The 13,555-nt window shown below is 41.3% G+C and overlaps 1 protein-coding gene across 1 annotated transcript in view; it reads right to left on the bottom strand.

Moving 5' to 3' along the window:
* The window catches only part of LOC103376550 (leucine-rich repeat and fibronectin type-III domain-containing protein 5-like), a 151,885-nt gene that overhangs the window by 24,822 nt on the left and 113,508 nt on the right, over nt 1–13,555 (bottom strand). The window contains exons 4-7 of the mRNA XM_008306946.1: nt 4,458–4,682; nt 1,409–1,537; nt 1,138–1,318; nt 525–680 (exon numbers count right to left, since the gene is read on the bottom strand). Of these exons, the coding sequence (XP_008305168.1) occupies nt 525–680; nt 1,138–1,318; nt 1,409–1,537; nt 4,458–4,654 (663 nt within the window). The 5' untranslated portion in view covers nt 4,655–4,682. The remainder of the gene's footprint in view (nt 1–524; nt 681–1,137; nt 1,319–1,408; nt 1,538–4,457; nt 4,683–13,555) is intronic.

Genomic DNA, 13,555 nt, shown 5'->3' with positions numbered 1-13,555 from the left:
AATTAATGCCATTTAAATTACCTGAATAGTCTTAGCTTTTCTGTAATATGATTTGCTTTTTTAAAATACATGCCGATTCTATTAACACATTTCAAAATCATCACCGTAAACTTAAATAAGTATACTGGCATCACAGGCATTTGATATTGAAGATGGTGTTCCTCAAGGAAGCATTCTAGGTCCTATTCTCTTTTTGATGTAGATTATAGCATTATTTGCCATAATGGCAAAACATCACTGCTATGCAGACGACACACAACTTTATATCTCTGCTTCTCCAGACAGATGCTGTAATTTGACTGAAGTCAGTTTTTGCTGGTGTGTCCAAACAAATCAAGACAACGGCAACTCTCTTTTAACTAGCCGTTCTTAAAAGTATCGATTATTATAATGATGATTTTTACATATATAACAACTATTTTGTTTAAATTCAGCTAATTTGCACACTGCCAAACTAAACTATATGAAAATGGCTAGCTGCTGTGTTACTGGCTTTTCTTGGGGTGTAAACTTGATTAGAATACCTGCGCTCGTTGAAAGAGTGGGTCCGGTGGCAGCTTTTGGAGTTTATTAGAGGTGACATCCAGCCGGTTGAGCTTCTGTAGAAGGGAGAAGGTACCCTCTGGAATGAAGTCCAACATGTTGTGGTCTAAACTCAGCGTGTGAAGGCTTGTCATTCTCTGCATTCATAACGAAGAAAAACAGACCTTTGTTATAATTATTATTTGAAAGAAGAAAGGTGCTGCCGTTAAGGAGAAAAGAGATGTGGAGAAATGACATTACAAATGAGGTCAAATATAGTACATGTTAATCAAAGTCATTATAACTACTTTTCATACATTTTAGGAAGCAGAACTATGTAGACTCTGACTTCTGTGATGAGTCAAATTAGGCATTTTGAAGACAAAGAGCACCGGTATGACAAGAGAACTGTTACCACTGAAAATGTTTAATAGGCTTATTAAACAGGCCACATAATGGCCTCTGTTCAATCTCAAAGCTTCTAAGATCTTTATTTGAATTTCTAAAAATCACCTAAAAGGTTTTATGACCTTCCTACCGAGCTTGGGATTGTGTTTTTATGGCTTTTAGCCAAAGCGGCTTGCAAACGGTGCTGCAGTTTAAAGAGATCCTGACCTGAATGGCCTCCCATGGAATAGAGTCCAGGTTATTGTAACTGAGGTCCAATTCTTCCAACGCCAGCAGGTCATTGAACGCTCCCTGGTGGATGAGGACCAGCTGGTTGTTGTTCAGAATCAGGTGGTGAAGCTTCGACATCCCGCTGAACGTATCGTTGCCTATCCTCGTCAGCCGGTTGCTGTGAGAGATGGAATAACAAAACAATGTGACAGCATCTAAAACAGATTAAATAGATTGTATACTGTACCTACATGCTATCAGTTCATACCTGTTGAGGTGTAGGGCTCTGAGGTTTTCCAGATCAGCAAAGGCATGAGGTGTGATGTAGGAGATGGTGTTTCTGGATAATGTTAGATCCACCAGCCGTGTCATGTTTGCAAAATCTTTCCTTTTTACACTGTGGACACACATAAATACAACGAAATGAGACATAAAGTCATGACAGGTAACATTCTCTCTAATATTAGAGCTCCTCTGTTATAAGCACATTTCAAGCGGCACTGCAGAGTTCTATCAGAGTCAAGCTACAGATAAAAAAAGAGTATTTCTATTAAGGGTAATGTTGCATGTTTGTCAGTCTTTTAATAGAGTTCAAATGCGGTGTACACTTGAAAGGGGAAACGGGGAAAACTTGCTCAATATTTAAAGGTAAAGCTCCGTCTAAAACAGAATTCACATATGGTATTCCTTTTATGCTCTGCAGCTCATTCAATATTTGTGAGCGAGAACAACTCTTTCCAAAGGCTGCAAACCAGAGAACTGAGGCTCTAAACTGCAACGCCATCAGGAGACAGCCTTGAGCTGCTCCGCTGACGATGAACCGACTATGACTGACTCTGGGGCCTCGAAGAATGTGCCTTTTTTTTTTTTTTTAACACCCAAATGAGTTTTATTTCATTCCAGTGCCAGCGGATAATGTGCTTGTATCCCCATAAAAATCACCCTTGGTGATGACGCTCTGTCCAAAAATTCTGCCACTTATTCATCGTCGCCGGAGGAGCTCCAGAATTTGTCGCTCGATGACATCATAGATCAGTGTCTCAGCTTCCAGTTTTTGAGGAAACATTGTTCATCCTCACACATTAAGACTGAACAGAAGCTCTGGTATATTTATTTGAACAGATCCAGACTCTGAACAAAAGGTGACCGAGCCTGTTCAGTGGCAGCCTCCAAACCATGGAACAGCCTACTGCTGGACATTAGGATTGCTCAGACTGCTGAGTCTGGGCTATAGACCCACCTCTACACCTCGGGCGCTGACATCCTGGATGCATATATATATATATATATATATGCGTGATTTTCACTGTATGTTCATATATGTTCTTTTTAGTGTTGATTTTAAGTCTGTAAAGCACTTTGGTCAACCCTGGTTGTTTTTAAATGTGCTATAGAAATAAAATTGACCTTGAACAGAGTGCTACCTGAGATATATTGGTAGATACAGTATATTCAGTCACTGAAGTAGTAATGTGGGCTGCAAGGTGGAGCGGTGGTTAGCACCATTGCCTCGCAGCAAGAAGGTCGCTGGTTCAGTAGTAATGCCAAGTTTTTATGTTCCTGTCGAAGATAGTAGGGCATGTTTCTTTTAATTTTTTGGGAATTAGTCACACAAAGTCAGAGTTTAATAACAGCATTTTGAGAAAACATTCAGCATTCACCGTTTTGTGGATGTGCACAAGAAAAGGTAACAAACACTATTCCAGACAGTCGCAGTCACCATATCCTGGATCTTACGGTACAGTATGATGCACTTACAGAATGATGCTGATACTTTTGTCTGAACTCTACTTTTACTACTTAGTCAGAAACTAGCTTTGGTGGTTCTTCTATAATTTTGTTAAAGCTTGTCTATACAACTAAATACAGCTACAGTATGTGTATGGTATGGTGCAGGATGTCATTTGTATTCACTCGCAATGGTTTACGTTCTCTCACAAGGAGTTTTGCATTTCGTCTGATCCATATAAACAGTTCAGTTAAGTGCTGTTATAATACATTATCACTTAAGAGAAACTCTTTGCAGATACGACTGAAAGGAGAGGTGATGCTACACTTTATAGAATTATTTCTCATTATCCATTTTAAAAGGCCGATCTCTGACAGTATCCAGCTGCTGGTTGTGAGTGCAGCGGCTCTGCCTGTCGTGATGGTGAAGCTACAACTGGATATGTGGGTGTTGTTTGGACCTCAGACATAACTGGTACAACGGCCACAGCCACTGTGAAGGATACGTCATCTGAAGGCTGCAGTCGTACAGTGTGTCTGGGCAGCGGTCAGTGAGAGCACTGCAGAGCCTGCTTCTCTAATGGGCTTTCTTAATGCAACGTTGCAGACTAAAGTCACAACTGAGGGTGCACCGACACTCTGTAGTCAGAAGCAGCGGCAGCTATAGGCTACATGATACTGTGTCATGGTACAGTTCATACGATTGTGGCTGCAGAGAGTCGGTGCAATGTCAGGATTATGGCTGTGACAAACTGTATGTGTGTTTTGTAGCTTAATAATGTGCGTGCAGTGGTAGTTTGGTTGGCTTAGCATGGTGTTGCAACTCCTATATTTCTAAACTCCTAAATATCAAATAAAAACATCTGTCATAAAGGAGTACATGTTCAAATAGTAAAAACAAAAGCACCAAAAGCAGCCTAATTCTGCACAATAACATATTTCCAGCCACAGCTTTAACAACACAGCCAAGCAGAGTTGTAGTTATACTCACTACCAGCTGCAGGACACTGTCAGATATCAACTTTTTACAATGAACAAGAAGTAATCAGTGCATCATGTCACGTATCACATAATTTCTCCTGTCTATAGCATCTGCAGAGGGTTCCTCTAAACTGGCGGAGTACTAGAGCTGGACTGGACCAACACAAAAGCTGTTTATATGATCAGAGGAAATGGAAAGTGTATTGCGAGGTAACGCAAAAGTAGTCCTCAAATAGTTTTGTTGCTGTGACATTGCAACTAGATAAATACCATTTTATTTCTAACAATAACTATGTATAGTCGTGCAAATATACACTTGGTTGATGTTGTCAGGAAGCGTACTGCAACATTCCTGACTGAATTTTAATAACAAATTTTAAACTGCTAGCTAAAAAAGATTCGTACATTCTGTCTCTCACAGTATGGATTTTCAAGTTATCACATTATCAAACCATGCACAGGTGTTACTTGCCTGCCATTACCATATATAATAGACAAAGTCATTCTCTTGTCTGTCCTGAATATTGCAGTGCACTGTAAACAGCTGTATTTCAATGTTGAGCCCTCTGCGGTCATGGGAGTGGCATTATTATCGATGTAATCCTCACCTTGTGACAAAGTTGTCAGCCAGCCGTAGCTCCACTGTATGCCTGTCAATGTTCGGAGGTACAAACAGCAAACCTTTCTTGGCACAGAGGGTTGCCAGGTTGGGCGACAGGATCTGACATACGCAGCGCTTCGGGCAGATCTGTGCCCGCACTGCCATGGCAACTGCCAGCATCACACACAGCAACATCCTCTCCATGGTTACCACCCCTACCTGGACACAACACCTGGAAAACAACAGACAGAAACAAAGAGAGAAATTCAGACGTTAATGAGATTTTGATGCTATTTTTTCCTCTTGACAGTCAACAGAAGAAAAGCAGGACATCATAACCTATTTATTAACATTTTAATACCTTCACAGTACCTGCAAAGCCTTCAGCAACATAAGGAAAGTGTGCTTCACACTAGGCAGCGTTTCCACCATCAAGTACAGCCTTCTCCTCCTACTCTGGACTAATAGACTACTCATCACTGCACTTCCTCCTGTATATACTCAACTGAATGCCACTCAGAAGGCAGAGAGCTGTATTCAAAGTTAAGTGTATATATTGAAGACATGACGATGAGTGCGGTATGGTGACGGATGAGCTTCTCGCTGCAGCGGCCCATTGTCGTTTTATTGTGGTAGTATTTGCACACGTCAATGAATAATCCCCTGAACATTTATTGTAGTTGTGTGAAACCGACTTTGATGAAGTTAAAAAATCTTCAACGAGATGAATCCACAGGCCTCGGAGTGGAATCACCACCAACTTTTAGGACGACGCTAATCAAAAACAAGGGGGGCGTTTATGGGAGTCATTTATTGCTCAGCTGCGTTGCTGGACGTGCACATGGCGCAAACACGCACACATATTCCGTCATCATTAGAAGGCAGCGGCGCTTGTAGCTAATTAGGAAGAGTTAGAGGGAGAGATGGAGCAGGCAGGGAGAGAGGAAATGCTCATTAATGACAACCTTGATTGGGGTTTGAAGGACATGGGAGAATAAGGATTAAAGAGATCACAGTGCAAACACACACACACGCACCCACTGACTTACACATCCATACACAAAGACAACGCAGACCTGGAGATGATGAAACAGAAGTTTGAGTTTTGCCTCAGTGAGCCTTTCTCACAGTTGATCATGTAGAAATTGCAGCAGACATGATGTACACATAACACACTACATACCTTGTGGAATTTTCATAAATCACATGGAAGTTGTAATCATCAATAAGTCATACAACAGACAGAACATGAGTTAGAAGCCGCTGATACGAGTCAACTGGAGTTACCAAGTTATGAATAATTGACTTCATTAAAGATCATTTTTAACTGCAGACTCGGAGGCTTGAAACTCACGAGGATTTATGAATGACTTTGAACTGGCGTTATTACCGAACAAGAAGGATGCTTCACAACTCCAGAACCCAAAACGTGCGCTGGGTAACATCATCTCGCCGATCGATAAACACATGAGGAAATTGTACTAAAAGTGTCACTGGACTGAGACTGTTTGTTCCAGATAATCCGAGCGTTCATGACAGTGATAATACAAACAGAGGAACAGCCAATCAATGAAGGAGAAATGAGTGAATTATGAAACCGCGCCTCGACACAAACAGCTATGAATAGATGATGGGGGCGGCGTTTACAAAGCAAACATATAAATTAAAGCTGGTTGTTCTACATGTTTAGTTGTTGTTTATTAATTGTATCCATAAAAAAACGCAGGTCTTTTGAAAAGGAAATGGTCTCATCAGCAAACCGTACATCGCCTCACCAACACACACAATTAAGGTGCGAAAATGAAAATGCATTTTGTTCAATTTGGCCTCCATCTGTGGTGTGAATTCATTTCTGTGGTGTTTCTGCTCTGCGCTTCCCAAATATGGACTGTCAGTCAAAGCGACGCCGCTCATGCTCACCTCACAGGTCTGTTATTTATTCCACAACGGAGCTCTGACAACTTACTCTTTTACAAATTGGAAGCGGACTACAAGACCTCACTATTAATCCTTGTTTTATGCGTCTTTGTGGCGATTTGTTTGTCATATAGTGCAGTGGTTCTCAAATTTTTTGAGCCACGACCTCCAAGATAACAGAAATTTGTGTTTGTGACCCCCCAAATTTGAATTTTTAATATGTCATGAATAATAACTTTGTTCTTCATGCATTAATGTGTTAAAAATTAATGTGTTCATTCCACAGATGAATCTCTTTATACTAACATGTTCATTTTCTTTTGAATGAATGCATGATTTGAATTTATTTCGAACAAATAAAAGGGAAAAAGAGTAGAAAACAAAAGAAAAAAATCGTAAAAAGAGCATTAAAAAAGAGCAAAAAAAGAAAAATAATATCACATAATCAAATCATAATATTCACAAGTTCAAAAAAGGAGTGGAAAGAAGTATATACTTTTAATTTTGAAAGCCTTAATACAAATTTATTTGATAACTGTAGCTGTTTTTTTTTTTTTTTTTACAATGATCTTTTTACAATGATCTGGCGACCCCTTGAAATTATCTTGGGACCCCCATGGGGGTCCCGATCCCCAGTTTGAGAACCAGTAATATAGTGCATAGGGAGGCTTAACTAAAACCTAGTCTTTTGCTATTTATGCATATGGTCATCCTAAAAAACACACCTCAGTTCTTTGGTGATAAACTAGTATATAGTGGTTTTCGACATGGGCATGTGACACAACAAGTAAGCACTGGTCCTCTGGTGGCACCAAGTCCAAACTCTATGATAAGAGCTGTTGTTTATAGAGGGGTCTTAGTTTGGAATATGCTCCCTACCAGTATTAGACAGATTAAAAATAGATATTCCTTTAAGAAGCCAATAAAACTCAAACTGATTAATCACATGTAAATTTTGCTGTTCTGGAAAATTTTCTTTGTTGTTGTTATTATATTTAATTTCTGTACTTGGTGCTGTGAATCTGTGGCGATTTTTAAATTTTACAAAACTTTTCTTGTCTGAATTGTGGGCTGATATTGAATTATGTTGTCTCACTGATATTCTGTGATTTTAAATGTGTGTATTTTTAATGTTGTTTTGTGAATGGACTCCAGGAAGACGAGCAACCAGCTTGTGGAAGCTAACAAAGAATAAAGAAAGAGAATATCATGTTTCTTTATGGTTGTATCCAGCTTTTTTGTGGCTGTTTTGCATCTCTTTGCGGTAACTTGATTGGCTTTCCAACTAAAAACCGTTAACATCCATTTCAAACTCAGGCTTTGGACCGGGTCCTCCTGATCCTCTGCGCCCTTCAGGTTACTTCAGGAATCAGAGCAGTTGAATGCGGTGATGGGTGTCACATTTCCAGCCAGCACAATAACCGCTGGAAGGACGATAACAGAGACGCGTCTGCAAATCATTTTTTTCTTTCAGTAATGAACACTTTTCCATTTGCTATGTGAACGGTGTTGCTTTACTGATATACTGCGGACTGATATAAATGCTGCATATTCATATAATATCAAATCACTACCAGGTCTTATTAAGAAGCCATTCACCTTTCACTAGAATAGCCGCGAGGTCCTTTCTCCATATACCTCTTTTATTTCTCTGTGTAATTACTGAGCTGAAATCTGCTGTGATGTCGGCGGTCGTACAATCCCTGATTTTCTTTCCCTTTCTGTTTGAGCGCAGAGAAGAAGAAGAAGAGCAGAAATACAGAGCGGCAGCTAAACAGAGCGCCGGATGACTCATGTGTACTGGTGATACAGAGAGAGAGAGAGAGAGTGGGGAGGGGAGCTCATGACCCTTGTGACACGAAAGCAGATATCAGCTCATTAATTACTCCGAGAAATGACTGTAATGAGAGCGAATGAGTGAGAGAGACAAAGAAATGCAAAGGAAACGAGGGAGAATTATCAGAGAGGGAGAGAGGGGGGAAAAAAGAGATCAGAGAGAAAGCTAATTAAAATGAGTGCTGAGGTGTGAAAGGGAAAAAAAAAAGAGAGGGGGAAGAGGGACGAATTTCATTTAGAGAGAGGAGACGAGGCGGGATAGACGACGTCGACCTGTCGCGCGTCTACGTGACGAGCAAACCATAAACTGTATGAGGAAGCACGTATAGAAGTGGGAATTTCACCAGAACCGAGCTTAATTTCACACAAACTCTTCCTCGAGTGTGGCTCGCGGTGACACGTGGGACCGCCGGGATCAAATGGGACGACGAATGAACCGAGGGGGATTACTTGGTAAGGAAGACAAATTAAGCTCTGTTTGTAGCGGTGTGTAAAATGCGATTCTGTTTCACACATGTGCGCAGCCCCGCTTTATCCACTTCTTTGAAAGCCGTCCACCCCTCGTCCTCCCCCTTCATCCCCCAGAAGGTCTCTCAGGAAGCCAGTTTCACCCCTGGCTTGCTCACTGATGAACAACTGGCTTCCCCCGGACAGCTCAGATAGATTCTCCACGCGCTCCATATGCTGAAACTGATCTCGGGCTGCATTCGAATCTCACGGGGATAACCAGCGGAACGACTTGGCAGTTAAGAGCTTGGAAGTATTCGCACATTCAAACTCTTTTGAAGCTGCCAGGAAGCCATGATGGATTTTTGTAGCTTTTTTTTTTCCCCCAGCTTTTTCACGCTTAATGCACATCCAATTAGTCGACGATACATTTCAGAAGATATGCTTTATGGGAAATCATTTAAGGCTATTCCCCTTATACATTTGTGTAAGGATTCCTCTGACTATTCAGAACTAACGGAGACTGTTGCTCCGTCATTAGCTCGGCCGCGGTTTAACGTTTAATCCCTTTAAAGGTTTCGTCTCTTAAACCCAATTGCTGTAATCAAAACTGCGTAACAGTCATCCGTCTCACACGCATTTCCCACAACTCAGGGTATAATAATGGCACGCGTATTCATTGTACTCAGTGTTTGGTTGCGTATCAAAGCCTTGAAAGCTGGTGGACGCTGTGGAAATTTTAATAAGCACGTCTGATTTGTTAACTAACACTACAGTGTGACCCAAACATCCGACTTCTCTGCTGGATCGACCAACTAACCATGTGGTGCTCACACTGAATGCAGGCAAAAAAAAAGTCCAGTTACAATTCTAACTAAGTTTTTTGTTGTAAGACTTAAAGAATTATGGTCAATTCGAGGCAGAGTCATTTTTCCTTTTTGTAGAACAACTCATAGAGCTGCAAGGTGGTGCGGTGGTTAGCACGACAGTCGCCGATCTGTGTCCCAGTTAAGACACTCTGCGTGGAGTTTGTATGTTCTCCCCGTGCAGTGTGGGTTCTCTCCAGGTTCTCCAGCTTCCTCCCACACAGTCCAAAACATGTTGAGATTAATTGGTGATTCTAAATTGTCTGTAGGTGTGAATGTGAGTGTGCTTGGTTGTCTGTCTCTAAGTGTAGCCCTGTGATAGACTGGTGACCTGTCCAGGGTGTCCCCTGAGTCAGCTGGGATAGACTCCAGCCCTCCCACGACCCTAGTGAGGATTAAGCGGTGTATAGATGATTGATGGATGGATGGATGGATGGATGGATGGATGGATAACGACTTCTAGCACCCCTCCATTGATGCTAATTTAGACCCAGTAGATGTGTTCCACCATGAACGTCATTGTTTTGGCCATTCAAAGTGAAAATCAAATATAATCTAACATATTCTTTTAAGTGACACATGTTACATCTTAAAGGTTGCTGATTATCAGTCAGTTTGTCACTAATATAGGCAGATGAATGCATGACTTATTCATTAATTCCACACATTCTTGAGTCTGAAAATGTCACCCAGTGTAAACATCACATAGTTTTACAAAAATGATTAATATTTACAACTAAACACTGAGTTCACCGACACCTTTTCTATACATACTCGCGCCTGACTGCCTGTTGTAAGCCGAGAGCTGGTAGCCGCCACCTTTTCCCACGTGACGCGAATGTAACGTTAGAAGTATAGGAAACTAGTCTGATGGTCCTAAAGTGTCATCCGACGGTGTTGCAGGGCTCTTTGCCGAGGTGTGGAGGAGCGTCAGGTAGTTTACTATGGCTCTCGTTGTGTTAAAATAGATTAGTTATGTCAGCGTTAGGAAAACACTTCATACGCTGAAGTGTTCTCCCGCTGTCTCAGAGCGCCGGGCTCTTGGAGAGGAGAGCAACGCTGTTTACCGCGACATACTACCATTCAAAGGGAATGGAAATCCACACAGACGTACAGGCCTCAGGAGATTCATGCGAGACAGAAAATTGGACCACTGCAGGGATATTCGAGTTCAGATCGGCGTCTCGCTCAGCTCGCACCACATATCTACCTATCTAACTGTATATGTTTATTTTAGCATTAGAAGATTATGCAGATTTCTCCTTCATTTGTCAGATTCCTGCTCGCTGCAGCGTTCTTCTAATGCATGCACGGCTTGGTCATTTCACATCAAGCTTTTCTTTTCTCTTTCAATCAGCTGTGATGGAATTCACGTGCAAAGATTAACATAATGCACAGACTTTGATGTTATATGTTTACTGCCGAAAACGCGCCTCACATTTATTTTCTTTAGACATCTCCATGTTGCTTACCGCTCGTTTGATCTGACTTTAAAAGGTCAAGTATATAATATGCATTGCATAGCATTCAAAATGCATAACCCTTGTATTATTTACACTCACTGAAAGTTGAGATTTATCTGCAATGCGCATCTAAAACTGTGTCTGTGTTAGTGTAATATGCATGACCATTTAAAAGCTGCATTGAAACCAACAGCTTTCATCCTTTGTCCTCATTATAGGCCGCTATCTGGTAAATTAAAACAACAACAACACCACACTATATTGTTATATAATTGTTGTATAGCTGTTCTGTAGCTTTATTCATATTCGTCGTAGTTATCTGTAGCTGCCAATACGCTACAAGGCCTGGGCAGGCTAGTGTGGGGGAGCCACTGTTCTCCCTTCTCCATGCTGCCACTGTGGTCCAAATGTAAGGCCGAGACCAGTACAGGAGATGCTGAGGGTGTGCTGAGATTCAGCAACAGACCACCTACGGGACTCCGGCTCTGGATTTTGCCTCTAGGTTTACTCCTGAAGTATTTTCCACAGTAGGATGTAGCCGCAAGACAGCTGAGGTTTGAGATCAGAGTTTTCCTTCTGCCTATCCTGAGCTCCATCTACCCGAGATCTCCTCTTACTCCAGAAGTAATAATATAATATAATATTTATATTGTCATATTCTTCTGTCTGGAGGGAGAATTCATATTATATATCTCATTAACATGTAATTACACATTTAAAGAAGATATTGGTTCAACCACTCAACATCGCTGTGAAATTTTCAATCGAAAAAAAAAAATTCAGACAGTAACAGCTCCTCAACCGTAAGGACAAAAATGAACAATTCTGGGCTCTGTGGCAAAGAGGAACGCTGGGCGAGTTTTGAAATATAACAAGTCTACTTATCTCCATCACCGGGCTGGAGTGAGATTTGGAGAACTCCAACGAGAGTCGATATTTGCGCTTCCACCTACAAAGCTGTAAATTAGAGAGTAAATGACAGCCTTATAACAATGAGTCAGTAAACGGCGATGTTCCTGATCCCGTTCTAAAAATTCTCAGCTGCAACTCTGCCAAATACCAAATTTGATGAAACAGAAGTGAGGCGCTGCCGTCGAACCTCGGATTCACCTCAGGTTGCACAAACGAACACGAGACATCGGCTCGGTGGATGCAGCGTATTTCTATCGATGCCTTACGTAATTTCCAAGGACAAATCGTTTCCAAGGAGCCTTTAAATTATTTATTGATTGTGTTTGTTTATTTATTTATTTTTCTACCGGGTGCAGCACATCAAACACTAAAAGGCCAAATAAATAAATAAATAAATTAATGAATAGATGCCCTTGAAACGCATGTTAAGGAAGGCTTTAAGCCAATCAAGACAAAGCTGAAGCAAAATGGGAGCTCATCATTTAGCTGCACTTTAACACAAAGTATGGAGGAGATTCCAGCATATCGCCGCTGGAAAACCTTTTAGCTCCTGTTTTTATTTTTTAGATTATTTAGTATTTTCTTGAGCGAATTAATAGCTTACATGGTCGTCAGTGCCTCCAAGCATGTACCAGGGTTGTTTGTACCAGAATAATGCATAAGAAAAATGCACAAATGCCCAAACCACTTAAACTAACCTGCTGCCTTCCCGTTCTCTCGCTCCTGGATTTGTTTTTTTTCTGCGCGTTCACCGGAGCAAACCTTACGCTTGAGCTAATGGCTTTACCCACTTGAACAACGAGGGTCAGCAGCTGCCTAAATACATCACAATTACTTTTTTATTCAATTAGTGCACTTTGAGACTCCTGCACTGAGTAAGGCCAAACACACACACACACACACACACACGAGGAAAAAAGAATCTAAACCACACCGAGACTCAACTCCCATCTGCATGCGTGCTTTGCATTCAAAAGAGAAAGTCAATGCATTCTTTGTATGCAGACAGACGCGCAAGAACACGAGCGGAAAGTCACACAGGTAATTTAGGATGATGACACATTTCCCAGACAAAATTCTATTTCATTTTAGGAACAATGAGTATGTGATTTCAAACGGAAAAGGTTTCTCGTTGACTTTCTTTATTTTTTGTCTTGTTAACACGTCTGTTAAAGTTAATTTTTTTCTATATTAGATGACATACCATAAGTGAAATAAGCAGTTAAAGCCACAATTGATGTTTCTGATTTATACCAATGAGCAATCTCAAAAACACGACTTCAGGGATTCACTTGGGTTCAGAATAGGTTTCCAGTTCCATCCATTTTCTATACACAGGGAGGAAGCCGGAGAACCTGGAGAGAACCCACGCTGCACAGGAAGAACATGCCACGCAGAAAGATCCCAGGCGTCCTAACTGGGACGTGAACTGGGGATGTTCGAGCTGCGAGGTGATGGTGCTAACCACTGATCCACCGTGCAGCCCCAGTTCAAACATGTACGGCTTAACTACGCCAAGATTACAACTTGTTGTAGGTGAGCTGGTGTGTTCGAGCTGCAGCAAGTGACTGAGGGGTGGCTGGAGAAGGAAGCGGGAACGTCATAGATCTGCACTTTCTAAAGGAGGCAATGGTCTAGAGTTGCATCAAGTGAAGCTACATTTA

The sequence above is a fragment of the Stegastes partitus genome, unplaced genomic scaffold, assembly GCF_000690725.1.
Source record: "Stegastes partitus isolate 25-593 unplaced genomic scaffold, Stegastes_partitus-1.0.2 Scaffold50, whole genome shotgun sequence".
Lineage (NCBI taxonomy): Eukaryota > Metazoa > Chordata > Actinopteri > Pomacentridae > Stegastes > Stegastes partitus.
The sequence above is the reverse complement of the archived record's forward strand: the minus strand, read 5'-3'. Positions and strand labels throughout refer to the sequence as shown.